General features: G+C 44.3%; 1 protein-coding gene across 2 annotated transcripts in view; it reads left to right on the top strand.

Moving 5' to 3' along the window:
* Positions 1 to 19191, top strand: part of TSPAN5 (tetraspanin 5) — a 179217-nt gene that overhangs the window by 128292 nt on the left and 31734 nt on the right. For both annotated transcript variants that reach the window (XR_008372920.1, XM_053553865.1), the window contains exon 2: positions 14483 to 14533. Coding sequence is in view for 1 of the 2 variants with exons in the window: in XM_053553865.1 (XP_053409840.1) it covers positions 14483 to 14533 (51 nt within the window). In the remaining variant the exon portion in view is untranslated. The remainder of the gene's footprint in view (positions 1 to 14482; positions 14534 to 19191) is intronic.

Below are 19191 nucleotides of genomic sequence, written 5' to 3'. Positions count from 1 at the left end.
GCTGGTAAAAGATGCAGACATGTGTGAGAATTGTCCCCCAACACAAAGTACTCTGGAAACAGGTACCAGATATGCACCGATTCTTTAAATGACTAATCTGCTCTGATTTCTAAGGGTGACCTGTGTGCCAGATGACACAGCCAGGAGCCAGAGCATGTATCTCACTGTGCTATTGAACAGATGAGTAAAATGTGCTGTTTTAATGTACCACCTATCCATAGCACATTCTTTCAAATGTCTTCCCTTGTGTTTGGTAACCCTAGTCCCGTGTGTTCAGGGGCAGGTGTTGTTACTGACACTTGAGGAGACCAGCATTCAGTGACTTGACCATGGCCACATAGCTAGTTAATTAACGTCCAGCTTGGCTCTGCACCTGGGGTTTCCTGTCACCCAGTCTGCTGGTCTTTGGAACACATTGCATAACTCGGCCTCACTTTTTTTCTCCTACGTGAGACAAAGAATATTACCAGCTGGTACAGAGGTGACCCCAGGCCAGCTCCAAGAAGTTTCCATCCCACTCAGCTAATCTCAGGTCTCGCCAGGCCACACCAGGGTTCTGTCTGGTGGTTCTGGTACTGGAGTCAGGAACTTGTTTGAATTAAAGGCAGTTACCTTTTTTAATGCTTTCTTATTTTATGTTTTTGTTTCAACTTGATGGAATACGAGCAGTCTTGACTGTTTCATACCCTCCCTTGCTTAGCAGAGCTTAGGTGCCCGGTGGGCTTGAGTGGCACCTTCTTTCCATGGTTTCCTGCTAAGCATGTTATATGCGTTATCTCATCTTAGTTTTCCCAGTGATCCCATGAGATAGATACTGCTATTGTCTGTATTTTGGAAGAGAAGAAATGGAGCACAGATAGATTAAATTGCTTGTCTAACATCACAGTGGTGGAACCTGAATTCTAAGCTAAGTATGACTTTGGAGCCACCTTACTGTCCAGCCTCTAGCCTCCCACATGTATATACCAAGATATTTCCACGTCAACGTCTGATATCCATATTGGAGGTAACATGTCTAAAGCTGAAATCTAAAACTGATCTTTCTTCTAAAATAGTGTCTACTTCCGGCATTCCTCACTCTGAAAGTGATATCAACGCCTACCAAGTTGCTTAAGCTAAAACCCTGACTATTAGATTCTTCTCTCTTCTTTATCTTCCCCAGGATCCTCCCTCTTTCATTCAATAAATATTTATTTAAGACCTACAATGAGCCACACACACTGCTCTGCATTTGGGTAATACACAACGAGCTAAACAGACAAAAATTCCTGCTCCATGGAGCTTATGCTTTTGTAGAATGAATACCCCCATTTTATGGATTTAGAAACTGAGGAATAGGGAGGTCAGGTGAATGCCTAAAATAACATATATAGGTTTCAAATCCAGACATGCTGCTTCCAAGGCCCTGGTCCTCACCCTTCACCCAACTGCCTCCTGCGCTGAGTCCTGTGGAGTCTGCCTGAGTCTGCTATCTTCATCCTGCCACAGCTGCCACTTCCTTTTTTAGCTGGTGTCATTCTCTCCAGGTTTACTGGCCTCCCAATTTGTCCTGCTGCCTGCAGTCTCACTGCACTGGAAAGATTTTTCTCAAAAGTGAGTCTGATCACTATCTTGCTTAAAATCCTTAGTTGGCTACCTGGGGCTTGGTGGTCCCACAACACACTTAGGTCATGCTAATCAGACTCGCTTAGCCCTCTAGCCCAGGGGTTCTCAAACTTCACCACCCATCACAGTTACCTGGTGGGCTTGTTAATACCTTATTAGCTTGCTGGGTCTTGCCCACAGAGTTTCTGATGCAGTGGGTCTGGAGGCTGCCCAAGAATTTGCGTTTCTATCAACTTCTCTGGTGCTCTTGCTGGTGTGGGAACCACACCCACACCATGAGCACCACTGCCTGGAGCCTTGAGGGCTGTCCGTACCCCAGCCTTGGAACCTTTGCAGGTTCCTGAAGGGACATGCTGTGTCAGGCTTTGATCCTTTTGTGTAAGCTGTTGCTGCTGTAGGAGATGGTCTTCCTCTCCCCTTCCTTTAAGGTACAGTTTGAGTGTCACTTCCCAGGAAGCTTCCTCTGACCCCTGCAATGATTGCATAGCCTTGGTGTTTCCATGGCAGCTCATATGTGTCTCTGGGAAAGCTCCATTCCCTGTGATTGAGTTGTAGTTTTATTTATGTCTCCCCCACCTCCACCCCCGGCAGACTATTAGCTCTTTAAGCAGAGATATCATCTGTTAATCTTTTTCACCTTTCTATCCCTGGCGCCTTCAGTGTGTACCAAAGATACTCATTAAATAAATTGAATCCTATAATCCTACTGGTGTCTTAAAGAAAAGTAATCCTATTTTAATTTTTATTTACATTAACCCTTAAATCATGCCTAAGATTTTTTTTTTTAAAAAGATACCAAGATAAATTTCAGCAGCGCAGAAACAATGAGTTAGAAACTTTCAAAGCTGCTATTTAACCCAAACAGCAGGAGCTTATTCTCCACACAGGCTGATGTTTGTCTGTAGATAACTTCTCCTGTCTCTGGTTTGAAGCACTTGAGTTATCCTTTGGTCCTTCTCAGCCTTCAAACATTTTCAGCTTTGATTTTTATCTAATTGGGGAGTTAACAGATGGAATCACCCAGGCCGCTGTTTTCCTGAGACTAACAAAGATTAGTGGGCTGTAAACTTGCAGTCTCCTTGTTTCCAGCCAGAGAGGCCAGCTGAGCTCGCACGTGCCTTTTTCCTCGCTCACATTGCCTGGGTGATTTCCAAGAAGAATATTGGTTTGATCACTTACATAGCCCTCTGTTTTCTTCCCCCTCCCATCTCAGATTACTAGTTCTTGCCAAAATGTCAAGCTTCAAACTCTCACAAAGGCGTTTCCAAACAAGACCATCCCTGGATTGTAGACATTTCTTCAAGGGGTGCCCTGATCTTCTTTTGCAAGTTCAAAGGCAAAGTACCCTTTCATCTTCTGGGAAAATGGAGGAGAGGACACAGGTCCATAATGCTTGGGTACCTTGAAACAGGCCTTCTCCCCTGCGCCGCCTCACTCCTTTCCCAGGCTCTACTGTGTGCTGTTGATTGGAGAGCCATCCCTTGCATTTTAGCTGCATCATTCTGCTTCCATAATTTAACAAGCAAGCAGAGAACAGGCCTTTCCTTCAGGTGGATGTGTGGCTGAATTATGTATTCCTTCACACACCAAGTAACCACAGCTTGCCTGGCAGTTCAGAGCAACTGGCATTTCCACCCAGTTATTTGGAAAGAACCGCACGCTGTGCCAGAGCATTGTTAGTCCCCAAGCTCCGTTGGTCTCATGCCTGTTCTGCGTGTTTTGTAGTTCACAGAAGTAAAGCATGAAGGAAATCAGTCTGGTCTGAGGACCTGTCCTAGTCCGTTTTGTATTGCTATAACAGAAGGCCTGAGACTGGGTCATTTATAAAGAAAAGAGATTTTCTTAGCCTCAGTTCTGCAGGCATTGTGCTGGCTTCTGGTGAGGGCCTCTGCTGCATCATAGCATGATACAGAGGGTCAGAGAGGAAAGAGACATGTGGAGAAGGACAAAATTGGGAGGAGCCTCACTTTATGCCAGCTTGCTCTTGAGAGAATGGATATATTCCCAGAGAACTATCCAGTCTCAAGGGAATGGGAGCTCACTACCTTGAGAAGGCACCACCAGCCATGAGGGATCCAGGCCTGTGACCCAAACACCTTCCAATACCACCACATTGGAGATCAAATTTCAATCTGAGTTTGTGGGAGGACAAACCAACCACATTCATACCAGTAGCAGGACTCTGTTGGCTGCGAGGGACAGGGAGCCCTGAGATAGCTTGAGCTCAGATGGGAGAGCGTTACTTATGATAGGAACCCAGCATCAGGAAGTGCAGCCAGGGGTCCCAGGGATAAGGGGCAGGAAACAGTGGGAACACAAGCTACCTTTGGTCTCTTTTCTGCTTTATGCATCTGCGTGTTCTCCCATAACGCACAGCATACATCCCATCCAGTCTGTTCCAGTGTGGGGGAGACTGAGGCTGACAAAAATCACTACACCCAACCTGTTGCTGACTCACGTGTCCAACTGAAATCATCCGTCCAGAGAGTGGGAGTGGCCTCCCTTTATGTGGCTCCAGGACTCACCCTTCAGGTGGGGCAGCTTTCAAAAAGGGAGATATAGATCAAGAAGGTGCCTTGATCAGTATTGGTCAATACTGGGTATCTTCTATATCCCATATTCTTCCAAGAAGATGATGTAAGAAACAGATTTAACAAAACTAAACCTATTTATATTCACACAGAATATCATACAAGAATAAGGAGCCATAAGTTCAAGGAGAAGAAAGATGCATCTAGAAGCCTTGATAGGGAGAAACTTCATTTAATGTGGGACTTCAAAATTAGTGGATTTCAAAATTCTGGGGCCATTCACCCAGAATTCATGAAGCAGAGTGCTAAGAAAAGAAATAGAAAAGATTTGAAATTAAATATGGTATCAGTATTCTGACTAGAGCTTGTTAGTTTCTTTTAAATGAAGAGGTATTTGTAGACCCTGCCCCTGGAAGGATCCACAAGGTGGTACCTTCAAGAAGGATCCTCAAGAGATAATTGGAGGTGCTCCTGTCACTTTGCGTGGGCATGTTCTCCCTGATTACCACAGTCCCTGCCAGCCCTGTGCTCTGACCTGCAGTCGCAACACTCTTTTAGCCCTTGTGAGTTTATGTTTGTGTGCGTGTGCACACATGTCAGATAGGGTATGTGCAGCAAGTGACCCAGAAGTTCAGGAGGGATAGCATCTGATCATTGTGGACGAGGGTGTTATCTTAGACTTGGAGGAGGCAGGACTTGAAGCTGGCGTTGGTGCTGACCAGTCATAGATGGTAGGGATTGAGGGGGAGGTTAAGAAATGTTATGACGAAGTGGGTGGGAACTGTAGTTTATGAGACATTAACTATACCAGGCACCCGGAACAGCTCTTTGGATCTCACTCAGTCCTCATGTGTTTGGCCTCCACAATTGCTTAGTGACACTCCTTAGGTGCCCTTATTATCTCCTTCTGACAGATAAGGACACTAGGGCTCTGGGAAGTCAAGAAACCCTCCAGTGGGCCGGGCACGGTGGCTTTCGCCTATAATACTAGCACTCTGGGAGGCCAAGGAGGATGGATTGCTTGAGCTGACAAGTTCAAGACCAGCTTGAGCAAGAACAAGACTCTGTCTCTACTAAAAATAGAAAAACTAGTGGGGCATGGTGGCGGGCACCTGTAGTCTCGGCTACTTGGGAGGCTGAGGCAAGAGGATTGATTGCTTGAGCCCAGGAGTTTGAGGTTGCTGTGAGCTGTGACGCCACAGGACTCTCTACCCAGCGTGACTGAGTGACTTTTTTTTTCTCAAAAAAGAAAAAAAGAAATCCTCATAGGAGAAAGCGGAGGGCTCAGCAGGCCTGCTCCCTGTCCTGTGTGTTCTGGCCCCTCCCTCCAGCCTGCTGAGCACTGCACCTCAGGCTGAGCCCAGCTGCTCCCTTTGCGCACAGCGCGGTTTCCTGGCATCTGCCCTTTACCTCTCTGGGTTTGCTTCTGCCTCGCTTTCTTGGGGAGACTTCCCTTGTCTGCTCTCTGTTCATATTGCAATGCCTCTTCTAGCCTCTGCCACATGATCCATCCCCTGACTATACTGTCTTCTCACCTGTTAAAATTCAGCACCATCTACTTATTTATGCTTCTTTTATTGCCTTTCATTCCCTGCACACACCAACTCACAAGAGCAGACACTTTGTTTTGTTTCCTGATGTATCCTTAGACCCTAGATGACTGCGTTGCTTACAGGATATAGTATTTGTCAGATGAGTGACGATCCTGAGATTCTGGAACCATAAAGCCCTGGAGTCAAGGTTCAGCAAGCCAGGAGCACTCAAGCCATACAGAGGAGGCTGCCAAGTAGGATGAAGTGAAGGGACAGATGGTGACCCTGCCCAAATGGGGAATGTGCTGTTTACAAGTCACACCATCTTGTCATGAGGATTCCGGACAGTTTGAATGTACAAACTGGGACACCAGGACCTAGTGGCAAAACTGGGATTGACTTTTTGCATATTGAGTTTTCCACTAGGTCAGGCTTACTCCTTTGCCATGGCAGGAATTATGCCTAGAGGCTTGTATTCCTGAAATAAATAAGTCCCTGCTCCATAAAGACATTAATTTTGTTAACATAAGTATTTAGCACATAGTTTGGACTATTCTACCCCTCCTCCCCTACCAGAACTGCACTGTGTTTAGGCTAAAGTGTCAGAAAATATCTAATATCTAAAAATATATATCTAATATAGCTAATAAAAAAGTGTTATAGCTTCAAGATAATACATCTTTTCCTAATGGCACTCTTTCTCTTTGCCTTGTGAATTATTATTTTGAGTATGTTTATGGGATACTAAGCAGATGCTGGGGATATAATTTTTTTTTTTTTTTTTTTTTTAGGCAAAGAGGATTGCTAAGTGTTAATTTAAGAGTTGCACATGAACTTGATGTACCCTATGTATGTAACCATTTCTTTTTATGAAAAAAAGAGCAGAGGGTGTGGAAATATTTAAAGATTTTTAAACCATTCATTTTTTAAAGTACGCAAACAGAACTTTGCTTCAAAGAGAATTCAGATAGCAGCCAAAAAACCCATGAAAGAAAACTGTTCTTCAGAAATGCCAGTAGATTAAGCTACTTATGAAATGGGCACCCGAGAGTCATTTCGGTCAGAGAGGACGTAAGAATTCAGAATTTTGAAGTGCTGTGGTCTCCATTTAGAAGATGCCAGAAACATGAGCATTGTCCTCAGCAGCTCCCTCTTCTACCCAGCCCCTTTCCCGTCATTTCTAGTTGTCACTGAAAATGTCACTTTTGCTCCTCAACAACTCTAAATTCTGTCCACCACACCCCATTTCTACCCGGGATGTGATCAGGCCTTGCCTGCGTTACTGTAGTCACCTCCCTGTGGGTCCCTCAGGGGTCTTATCTGCAGCCCAGATCCTCATTTTCCCAAAGCACAGACCTGCTAGAGGCCTGGTGCCCAGCCTACCCCTGCTACCCTCAGGAGAGTGCCTGGATTCCTTAAGGTGCCACACAGGCCTGCACAGGCTGGTCTGTCATCTCTAATTGCAAACCTGTGGGTACCTTCCCCTCTTGCCCACCCTCTGTGCTCCATACCAGTAGCTTTTAGATCCGCTAGCTTGCCATAGTCCTCCCAACATGGGGACTTCGTACATTCTCTTCCCGCTGCCTGAAACTCTCTTCCCTTCCATTAAGTCCTCCTTATCCCTCAGACGCCTCACTCAGGGGAGCCTTCAGGACGGCTCTGTGGGTCCGATCCCCCCACCCCCCACTTACAGCGTTCCTTGGCCTTGTTTACTTCTCCTTTGGAGCGTCACTGGGGCAATTTCACATTTTGCTCTCTGATTATGTGATTATTTTATTGGACTGTATGCCCACTGGGGACAGGGACTCCTTCTGTTTTATCTCAAGAGAAAGACTGATTAACACAACTCAGGAAGATTTGTTGAAGTTTATCCATTTTTGTACTAGTTAGCAGGGCACTGACCCATTTCCAAGATGATGGTAGTTCAGCAAGGATGAAAACTTCCAGATATGGAAGAAGAGATCTTCCTTTTTGCAGGCTTCAGAGAAAAGGGGGTCAGATGTGTCCTTCCAGAGCTGCCTAATCACCTTCATCGTGTCCTGGGGCCATCTCCCTTGCCAGCTGTTCCCAATGGTCGGCCCTGCTGGCTCTTGTCCTGCTAAGCCTGGCATGCTCCCATCAGCTGCCCTTCTGTCTGCTTCCACTGCAGGCTGTGCTCATTCCCTGGCAGGAAAATGTACCTGTGATGCCTTGATATTAAAAGAGCAATTTAGAGTCTTGGGCACAAGTTCCATTACACTTTCCTATCTCTGGCTGTCTCTGAGAACAAGCATTTTATGCATATTAGGAAAGTACTATGACAATTGTGAACTTGGGTTGAGGACTCCAATCCCAACTCAGGCACTGATGTTGATATTGGGAAAAATATTTAAAATTTCTAAGACTTAGTTTCTTTATCATAAAATGGGGATAATAACCATATCTAGACATGGCATTGTGTGATTCTTTAGACCAGCATTATAGAAATATAATGCAAACCACATATGTAATTCACATTTTCCAGTGGCTATATTTAAAAGGTAAAATGGAATAAGTGAAATTATTTTTAACATATTTTGCTTAACCCAGTACATCTAAAATGTTATTTCAACATGTAATCAGTAATAAAGCAAATATTAATGAGATATTTTAGATTCTTTTTTATTCATAGTAATTCCTCAAAATTCAGCCTATCATTTACACTTAACCAGCGCAGCTCAATTTGAACTAGCCATATTTCAAACACTCAATAGCTAGGTGACTGTATCAGCAGTGCTGTTTTAGCTAATTCATATAAAACACAGTGCAAGCATGCATAATGTTGTTTTTGATCAAGGATAGACCACATACACAATGGTAGTCCCATAGGATTATCATAACCATGTTTTTACTGTACCTTTTCTACATTTAGGTATGTGTTAGATACACAAATACTTTCTAGTGTATTTCAGTTGCCTACCACTGTGGCTATGGACCCCCTAGGCTATGGACTATTACTTGTACATGGCCTGTTAGGAACTGGGCTGCACAGCAGGAGGTGAGCAGCCAGCCAGCAAATGAAGCCTCATCTGTATTTCCAACTGGTCCCCATCCCTTGCATCAGTCCCTGAGGTCCTCCTCCTGTCAGGTCAGCATTGACACTGCTATGAAGCCCACATGTGAACGCTTGAGATTGCACGCTCATTATGAGAATCTAATGCCTAATGATTGGAGGCGGTGATGCTAGCACTGGGCAGCGGTTGTAAATACCGATTGTCATTAGCAGAGAGGTTTGACTGCAGTTGCTTGCAGACTTGGATCAAAAGTCTATCAGTGAGTAGCAAGTGACAATTAAGCTGCATTTGGTGGCAGGCTTTAGAGCGGCAAGTAAGTTGACGTACCCGCCCCTCATTTTATTTACCACTTCCCTTTTCGCCTCTTTCCTGCGATACACACTTGTCTCAGTCACAGTTTTGGTAAGCCCACAAGCTAACCCTAGCAAAAATGAGTAAAAACTAAATGTCGCTGGAGAGCTTCTTTGAAAAGGGGAGAAAACCCAATGATGAAACAGCAGAAGACTCTAAGACTACCAACAAAATGAAAGCTGCATTTAAAAGAAAATACCTAGAGCCCTATGTAAATTACAAGTTCATTGCAATGGGAGATTCTCATTCTTCAAGCCAGATAATACGGGTTGACCAGGAAAACCGTGAACCCTTCAAAACAGCTTCACCACATGGAGACTAAGTACCTTGCCTTAAAAGAAAAGCATTTGGAATTTTTCCAAAAAAAAAAAAAATGCGAACATCAAGAGTAGAAGCAGTTATTGAAGGCAACCACTTCATCCAATGTGTCTGCGCTGAGAGCATCATTCTCAGTGGCTAACAGCACTGCTAACACTAAGAAGCCCTTTACTATTGGAGAAGAGTTGATCCTGCCTGCTGCTAAGGACATTTGCTATAAACGTTTAGGAGAGGCTGCATGCAGTTCAAAAGAGGCTGTATGTGGTCCTCTTTCAGCTGGCACTGTACCAGATGAATTGATGAAATAGCAGAGGGGATTTGGATGCAGTGCTACAGAGGATTAATGAATCACCACCGTGCGCCGTCCCCGTTAACAAGTCTACTGCTGTTGACAAAGGCAGCAATGCTTGTTTTGTTCAATATATTTTTCAGGAGGATGCACACGAGGATATGTTATGTGCACTTGTATTGCCAACCAACACCACAGCCGCAGAACTGTTCAAGTCTTTGAATGATTACGTATCAGGAAAACATAATTGGTCATTTTGTGTCGATGTGTGCAAGGATGGAGCAGCTGCCATGACTGGACCACTGTCTGGTTTCACTGTCACTTCAGGGAGAATGACAGCTGTGTTCATGTTTGTAGACAGAGTGGCTGCATTCAAAGTGAATTTGGAATTATGGGGGCAATGAGTGAACATTTAGATTTTTGACATGCTTCAAACATGAGCAGAGATTTTGAAAGAGATGGAGCCAGGGCCGCCTTTCTCCCAGCTGGTGCATGGTCACCTATCTCAGCTTTCAAAAGAGTGTGTGAGCATCACTTCCTAACCACAAAAGACCCAGAACTGGGAGGAGTGGATCTGCGACCTGCCAGGTGAATGGACTTTGTCTGTGCTAGAAGAGGGTCAGCTGCTTGAGATTGCAAATGGTGGTGACCTTAAAAGTATGTTTGAGACAATTTCAAATCTCCATATGTTCTGGACTACAGTCAAGGTGGAATACCCTGGGATTGCCACAAAAGCACTGAAAACCCAGCTTCCAAATTCCAGCATCCTATCATGGTGAGGCGGAGTTTTCTGCAGTGACAGCAACGGCGATGAGATTATGGCGCAGACAAGACATAAGCAGAACACTTGGCGAGTCACTATTTCCCATCACTGCTAGATGGGACCATCTAGTTGTGGGAAAACAATCTCAGGGTTCCCACTCGTTCTGCGTTATGGTGAATGGTATGATCATTTCATTATATATCACAGTGTATAATAACATAAATAAAATGCACAATAAATGTAATGCTCTTTGAATCATCCTGAAACCCTCTTCCCTACCCCCTGATCCATGGAAAAATTATCTTCCATGAAACTGGTCCTTAGTGACAAAAAGATCAGGGACCACTGGCCTGTGGTATTCAGTGCAGTGTGGTTTGTCGCCTGGGAACAATAGGCTACGCCATCTGTCTGTGGCGTTCACACAACAACAGAATCCTCTAATGATGCATTTCTCAGAACACATCCCCATCGTTAAGTGACACGTGACTGTTTTTAGCCATACTTAGCATTCAGCAAATGTTGGCAGAATTATTATTTGTTGTAAAATATCAAAAATTGAGTTGACAAACATTTGTGCTGCACACTTGCACATATTGCCACATAGAAAGATGCCTCCACTATGTTTTTACTTCTGCTTCAATAGAAGGAAGGGTTGACTTGAAGCGTGCTCAGCTGTTCCCTGGAAGGGGTCCTCCCTGGGTTTCAGAATGAGGTCAGTTAGCTGGTTTATGGTTGTCTTTTCTTTGGGAGGTGGGGAAGGGAAAACTGACTGTGCCTCGAGTGCTGCAGGCCTGCCTGATTTTTGGCTCTTCTCTGTTTAATTATTTGGAGCTGGAACAACTTGATTTTAAAACGAAACATATGGCCTGAGAGTAATGGGAGGACACTGCATAGTGATGTAGCTCTGAAGGTATGTGTCGAGCTGAGGCCAGGGCTTGCTTGCTTAGGTATTGAGTGTTTCCCTGAACTTCAAGTTGTGTTTTTTTTCCAAATTCTTAAACCTTTGTTTGGAAATTTGCAGTTAACACAGGAAATATGGAAGCAAGATTATGAAGGAAATTGTCTGTGAGTCTTCTTAAATCTCTATTTGTTTCTCTCTCTCTTTATGGAAAGCCATTGGTTTCCAAGTTACTATTCAGTAGTAACGCGGACCCACTATTCAATTCCTGTGTTCCTGCGCTTGACTCCCATGCAGGCACCAGAGTGGGGAATTTCTGTTCTGCAACCAGTTTTTACGTGGAGGTGAGGTTTCTGTCTCTTTCTGCCCCATTAACAACCCCTTTGCTTGTTGAAGGAAGGATATGTAATGTCCTGATCCTATGCTGTGCAATTCTAGCCCTAATACTTCAGCTTTCTGCGTCATGGGGGAAATGGGAATTTATCAGAACTGGTGAGATTTGTACTGTTCTTGCTCGAGTTTCTTCTCAAGCCATGTGTCTCCGAACAAATTATTTAAACTCCCTAGGCCTCCTTTTCCTCTTTCCTAAAAAGGGAGTAATAATAGTGCCCATTTCAAAGTACATTTGTTGTGAAGAGACATCGCACGCAAAGCACTAAGCATCGTGCCCAGCAAGTGATGAAGATGAGTAAATGTTAGCGACTGGGCAGGGCCCTGGGGAGGGACGTGCCCAACCCTCTTCAGCAGCGTCTAGAGTGGTGATGTTCAGCCAGGAGAGGTTTAAAGATCACTAATTAAAAGAAGTTCAAAACACAATTAAGTATATTTTTTTAACTCTTTTTTTGTATCAACATAATTTAAGTGTGCCATGGAAGTTTAACTGTAGGTTTAAGCATGCCATGAGATTTTTAAAAAAAGTTGAAAAACACTGGTCTAGTGCCACAGCACCCCACCTGTGCCCTGTAGTGACACCGTGACTAAAGGCTACATCAGGGAAAACGAGCAAACATCCGTCTGTGAAAAGCTTTCAGCATTATAAAGTCAGCTGTTTCCCTGCGATGAATTTGATGCCATGAAACCTTCACCCTGCCCTCCCGTGCTTTCTACATCTAATGGAACCTGAGTGTTTACTCACGCAATCCATTGTCCTGCTTTGCCTCCATATCTATTAGAGTAACATGCTGAATTGTTTTATTTTTGTACCACAGAGTCCCAAGTCCCTTTGAGTCATTGGGGAAATCATTTGTTGTTTTAAATCTGAAACATAAAGTGAAATAGTGCTCTGATCAGGGCAATAGAAGGACTGACCACAGCTTATCTGTTGGAATGTTGAAACAAGAAATCTTTCTAAATACTTTTCAGGCCGCTCTCCTATAGGCATAAGGGTAAGAAAGAAGGAGGATCTTCAATTTTTGCCAAATCAAGGCATGCTTTTTTTTTGTATAGGGCCCAGAACATATTGTATGCTGTCTTGCTTCAGTGTCAAGAGATTGTGGCAAGCTCAGGGAAGGTCTTTTTTAAAACACCACCACATTAGCTGGGCGTTGTGGCAGGCGCCTGTAGTCCCAGCCACTTGAGAAGCTGAGGCAAGAGAATAGCTTAAGCCCAAGAGTTAGGCTGTTGTGAGCTGTGATGCCACAGCACTCTGCTGAGGGCAACACAGTGAGATTCTGTCTCAGAAAAAAAAAAAAAAAAAAACAAAAAAAACCCCACCACGTGTTCCGAGCAGCTAATTGTTGGTCTGTTTTCAGTCTGCTCTTTTCCCTTTGCTATAGCTGTCAGTCTAAGTCCCCTGGGGATTTATAGTTGTTGCCTACAAAGTGTCAGTAACACCCTGCTGTGACTGGCGGAAACCCTTGCCAGGTGGACAGTTCTCAGATTTCCTGGAAACTGTAAAAAATAACCACCCTCACTTTTTCTCTGCACACCCCTCTCAATGGACAGCTTTCTTGACATTTAACTTAATCAAGATGTTAGTAAAATAAACAATGCGTGCTGCTGCCATTAGGCTGAAACTGGCTTGTCAACCTGCCCACTCCTTTTTCTCTTCCATGTTTGGTGAGGAAATTCAGAGTTTCTATTGATAATAAAGGTGAGAGAGGAATAAAATGTATCTTTCCTTGAGGCCAGTTATGCTCAGTCCTGATCGCTGAGCTCTTGTGGGGTGGGGATGGGTCAGCCACATACAGTGTGTCATCTGATCTCTGGCACCTTCCTTACAAAACACACCATTATTTTAAGTGTCATCAAGGGGGAAAAAACAAACTGAGATACCATTGATTTTATGCTAAGACCATTCCGATTTCAGCAGTGTTAAAATGTGGAGGGAAAAGGTCTGTTTTAGATGGATGGAGCATGGTGAGAACTAATTAAAATGGAAAATCTCCCCCCATCCTCACCGCTGCTCAGTAGCAGAGTTGTGAGATCTGTGGGCGTGTGTGAGGTGCACCCCTGCATTGGGGCTGAGTGCTTAATGCAAACCCGTGTGTCACTCAGGTGTCTCCTGTCGTGTGTGAAGCCAGGAAGAGTGGTAGACATCCTGAACTATAGTTTAAGTAATTGATGTTTCTGAAAAACAGAAGCATCTAGGTATTTTTTTTTGGGGGGGGGTTATGTTGAACTTGATGAGATTCTTGGTACCTTTCGAAAGCCTGATAAAGAGCTTGTTGAGGGACAGCAGGGCTCTGTGTGCCTTCTCCCACCTGGGCGGTTGATAATGGGCTCCGTGGTAAAGAGAGGATCACAAGCTCTATCAAACTTATGCCTCTGCTTCTCCGTTTTCTAGTCATGCCAGCCAGTCTTCCTCCCCTTCTCCACTGAAAGGCAGCGTTAAGCCCTAGTGGTCACCTTCACTTTACTCAGGATTCTCCTTAATTGTTATTCTTCATAATCTGGATGACTTCTATGCATGACTGGATGCTTCATTCATAATCTGGATGACTTCTTCTGTGTGTCTCCAACCCTTCTGAATGCTGTAATAATTTTAAGCAAGGGGATTGTGGTAATTTATGTTCTTGGTAAAGGTGGATATTTATAGTTTAGAGAAAGTTATGCTCAGTCCTGATCGCTGGTTCAATGACGAAAGAATTGATTGAGAACTTTATTTTTATTAGTAAACGTGGCATTGACCTGTATACTTACACTGCTTTCTTTCTCCTTTCAGTTTTTGGGAATAACATTTCTTGGAATTGGACTGTGGGCATGGAATGAAAAAGTAAGTCCCATATCATGAAAATGTACACATTTTAGTGGTTAGAATCTGCAAGTTATGTAGTATTTCTTTTTCCTCTGTGTCAACTGTAAAGTACAAAGAATCATGGTTCTTTAACGAGAAAAAGTGTTAGAGCAAGATAAATGTCATATTCTCAAGAACTCTGTAGGAATTGTGCCTAAATTGATCACTGCATCAGAGTAACTACAGAGGTAACAAGTGCCCAGCAGAGACTGTGCCTTGGAGTGTGATCAGTTAGCCAGAGATCTGTGTTCCTGTGAGATGTTTTCTCACTTGGGCACAAGAATTTCAGTAATGATTAGAAATATCACTAAAACTATCTGTAGTCTTTTTTCCCTTGGCCTTTTTTTTAATGCTTTGGAGAATGACTCAAGCCATAAAAAAACGATTTTATAGTGTGAAAGTTCCAGGATAAACTTAGCATGTGGTATGAAGTGGGATATAAATGCATGTTTGAATAGCAAGTAAACTCATCATTAATGCTAAAGAATGGGGATTTGGGCTTCTGATTGCAAGTGTTCATAAATAATTACGATCCAATGCAGAATAATAAAAGAAAAACATCAGGAGATACAGAGTGATATATTCTGTGTTACAGTGAAGATACACGGTTCTGGGGAGTTTCTGCCCGCAGCAGCCCACTCGTCAGAACATCACCCCGCGCCTTGCCTCTCCTGTCTTTTCCATTGCATTTCTTAATTTTTTTCTCTGCAACTGCCCCTCCCAAGGCCACCACTGCAATTCAAAAACAAATATGAACTCCTTTTTTTTCCTTCTTTGGAAGTGAAATCACCTCCGGAATTTTCTTTATCCTAATCCGTGCACTTGGGCTGTACAATAAAGCTTTATCATCTTCTACCTCGTAAGAGCAAGGGGTGTATAGATTTGGTTAAAAATTGCTATAAACTAAGACGTTAGCTTACATTTTCCCAGAAGACTGTTCTCTTATCTCTTAGGTATTTTACCCTCTGAGCCTGACCTTGGCCTGAAGTCAAGAGTTCCTTTGAAGTGGTGAATGTATTAAGAAAGGAGAGAATTACTGAGTTGGTCCAGGCAGCCAAAGCCCTTCAGATGGCAGAAGGAATTTCCACAACTCAATGTTCAGATAGACTGTATGAAACAAAACTCAGAGTAAATCCTGAGTTTTGAAAATAAACCATCCTGTTTATTTACAGAACACATCTATAGGTTGTAAAATGTTGTGTGGGAAACGAGCCATCTTTCAACTACCTGGAGAAACCCAGGCAAACGGGAGTTTTTGAGGCAGGGGAGTGATTACATATAAAGTGAGACAAATTAAGTTTCCAGAACAGATAATTTTATCTCCAAAAACTTTTACACTAAATACTAGTCTTTTCTCAGATTACAATTAGCTTCTGCCTCGATCCCACTGTAAGCTTGGGGGGATTTGTGGAATCTCAGAGATTCCCCTTTTAGAAGGCCTCTGGTTGGTGAAGTGCCAGATAACTCCTTTAGTAAAAGTCCATTTCTATCTGCTTTGAAAAATTGCTGGCCGGCATTAAATGAACTAATTGTCTATTCTAGCAATAAATAGCAGTTGGTCGTTTTGAAGTTCTTTTTTTTTTGTTTGTTTTCTCTTTATAAAATATAATTATCTTTTTGTTCCCTTACTTGTGTCTTCTCTGATAAGATCATAGCCTTCTAAAACAGGCAATGTCATACAATTATCAGGGCAACTGGGTGACGTGTTCTTCAGGCATGGGTGAAATAGCAGTCCCTTCTTTGTCAATGCCACTATCAGTAAATAGAAAATCTCCCTTCAGATCATGGTGATGAGCAGTACAGAACCCTGCCTCATGGAGCTTGGGTTCTAGTGGGTCACTGGTAGAAGCACTCAACTGCCCAAGTCTGTGCACCCAGGTATGGGTGAGCACTGGCAGGAACCGTCCAGCAATAAGGCGAGGGCTAGGTAGAGAGTGGTGGGAGGAGGAGCCTCTTTCAGCTGGAGTAGTTGGGTGCAGCCCCCCTCCCCCCGAGGCAGGGACTTGGTGATTTCAGGGAACAGCGAGAAGGCCAGCAGGACTGGTAGGGAGCCAGCAAGGACAAGAAGAGGTTGGGGCATGTGCCAGGAGAGGAAGGCAGAGGCCAGACTGGGCAGAAGTGGGACATACTCTGAGTTGGACCAGAAGCCACTGGGGTGTTTTGTCAGCTCATTCTGATCTGACCTTTGTGTTAAGGTTGGTTGGATTGTTGTGTGGGTCAAGAGCACAGCTTTGGAGGCTGCTTTGGCCTGTATGTTTGTGTTCCCCCCAAATTCATATGTTGAGGCTCTCTTTCTCAATGTAGTGACATTTTGAGGTGCAGCTTTCTGGAGATAATGAGGTCCTGAGGACAAAGCCTTAGCAGAAGAGACAGGAGAAGTGATCACTCTCTCATCCTCAGGATGAGGCCCCTCCTGGACACCGAGTCTGCTGGCACCTTAAATCTGAGCTTTCAGCCTCCAGAACTTTACTGTTTTAGCCACCTGGTCTGTGGTATTTGTCCCAGCAGCCCCAGCTGAGTGGGACAGGGCTGCCCAATCCTGGGTTGAAATATGCCTTTGAGCTCCATCATCCCTCTCATTTGCATGACAGCTGGGTGACTGGGTTAACCTCTCTGAGATGCTGTTTTCTTATTTTGCAGTGGGGACACTAATCTCACCTCCTAAGATTATTGTGAGGATTAAATGAGGTGGCCCTCAGCATGGTGCCTGCCACAAGGCAAATGCTCAACTGCAGACACAGCTTCTTCCTGCCCCCAGCCTACAGCTATCTCTGTCCACTCCTACCTGGGGGCAAGAGCAAATGGTGGCTTTGAAGCCTGCCTCCAATTTTAAGAGAGTTTCAGGCTCCAATCCTTGGACCAGAGAATTGACTGTGTTAGGTGGTCTCTTAAGGAGGATGTGATGTGCACTCATCTCCTCATCTCCTTAGAAACTACTGAGGCTGCTCTGCCAAAGCCCATTGGATTAACTTCTGAGTTGGGCCAGGCCTCTGACGGGATGACTTTTTGAGGTGAACCCAGCAGATGGAGGGTGGTGGGCAGTGTGCAGCTGCCGAGCCCTTGAATCAGAAAATCCCTCAGATCTAGATGTGGCCACATTTACTTTAAAGGAGACCTGGAGAGTATATCCCTGAACTGGGTCACAGTTGGAAGGTTTAGATTTCCACTTGAAGAATCAGATTTTCTTTCTTTCTTTCTTTCTTTTTTTTTTTTTTTTGAGACAGAGCCTCAAGCTGTTGCCCTGGGTGGAGTGCTGTGGCATCACAGCTCACAGCAACCTCTAATTCCTGGGCTTAAGCGATTCTCTTGCCTCAGCCTCCCAAGTAGCTGGGACTACAGGCACCCACCACAGCACCCAGATATTTTTTGGTTGTAGCTGTCATTGTTATTTGGCAGGCCCGGGCTGGATTTGAACCCACCAGCTCTGGTGTATGTGGCTGGCACCTTAGCCACTTGAGCTACTGGCACTGAGCTGGAATCATATTTTCTTAATAGATGTGGCTTTCAGCATATTTCTGTGGAGTGCAGAAACATTGCAAGCAAAAATGATTACTCCTCATACTTAGTTAATGTCAGTCTGGGTCTTAAACCTAGAGCTAATATTGGAGTTGAGCACTAGACATAGTAATTTAAATAATTCATCTTGCCCAAGTTCCAAATTGATTGTAAAGATGCAAAGGATGACTATGTCTCCAAGGGAAGCTGGTTTATGTGCAGTTGTTCTGAGATCAGAGGAGCTACTGTTGGGAAGGAATGTCAACATCCAGGTGGCATGAGTCACCTCTGTGACACCCTTGGCAACATCCAGTCGTAGTCAACTCATTGGTTCAAGTAATGTTTGTCTGAGCATGTGGTGTGGGATATGAAGATGAAGGGACCTAGCCTGTTTCCCCGAAAATAAGACAGTATCTTATTTTAAGGTGTGCTCCCAAAGATGCACTAGGTCTTATTTTCAGAGGACGTCTTATCTTTCCTGTAAGTAGGTCTTATTTTCAGATGATGTCTTATTTTCGGGGAAACAGGGTAGTTTTAATCCCCATGGAATGTACCTAGCTCTGGGAAGGGTATGCCCATACACCTAAGACGTGTGAGCATATACTGCATACATAGTCAACTGCAGTAAATGCTGTGTTGGTTAGGAGTGTGTGTAAAAGTTCACACAGCAACGTACTCACCATTTCCATCTCTCTGGGTTGCCCTTACTGTTAGAAAGACATTCCTTCTGCCAAATTAGAATCGTGTCCCACTCGTTTTTGCTAATTGGTTCCGGATCTACTCTGTTGGATCCCACCATGTAAGTTCTCCCACATGTTAGCCCTTGAGGCATTTCTGGTTCCTTCTGAGTTTCCAGAGGGCACATCTGCTTCTCTCTGGGTGGTCCTCACACAACCACCTTGGTTGTGCTTCTTTGGCCCCCTCTGGTGAGTCCTCTGCATGTGGAGAGGGAGCTTTTGGGGCTGTAGAGAGTGTGGCTCCCCTCATCCGGTGAGATCCACTCTTGATCACTGGTCTGCAGCTCTCTGAGAGTCCCAAGCTGGTTACAGTCCCAACCTGGTTGACCCCATTCATCTGATGTCTGGCTGATCTGCAGGGAGGAATGAAGATTCCATGTGGACACAGTGGGATTTCAGCCCACC

The sequence above is a fragment of the Nycticebus coucang genome, chromosome 1 (assembly GCF_027406575.1).
Source record: "Nycticebus coucang isolate mNycCou1 chromosome 1, mNycCou1.pri, whole genome shotgun sequence".
Classification (NCBI taxonomy): domain Eukaryota; kingdom Metazoa; phylum Chordata; class Mammalia; order Primates; family Lorisidae; genus Nycticebus; species Nycticebus coucang.
This window is presented reverse-complemented; position numbering and strand designations above follow the sequence as displayed.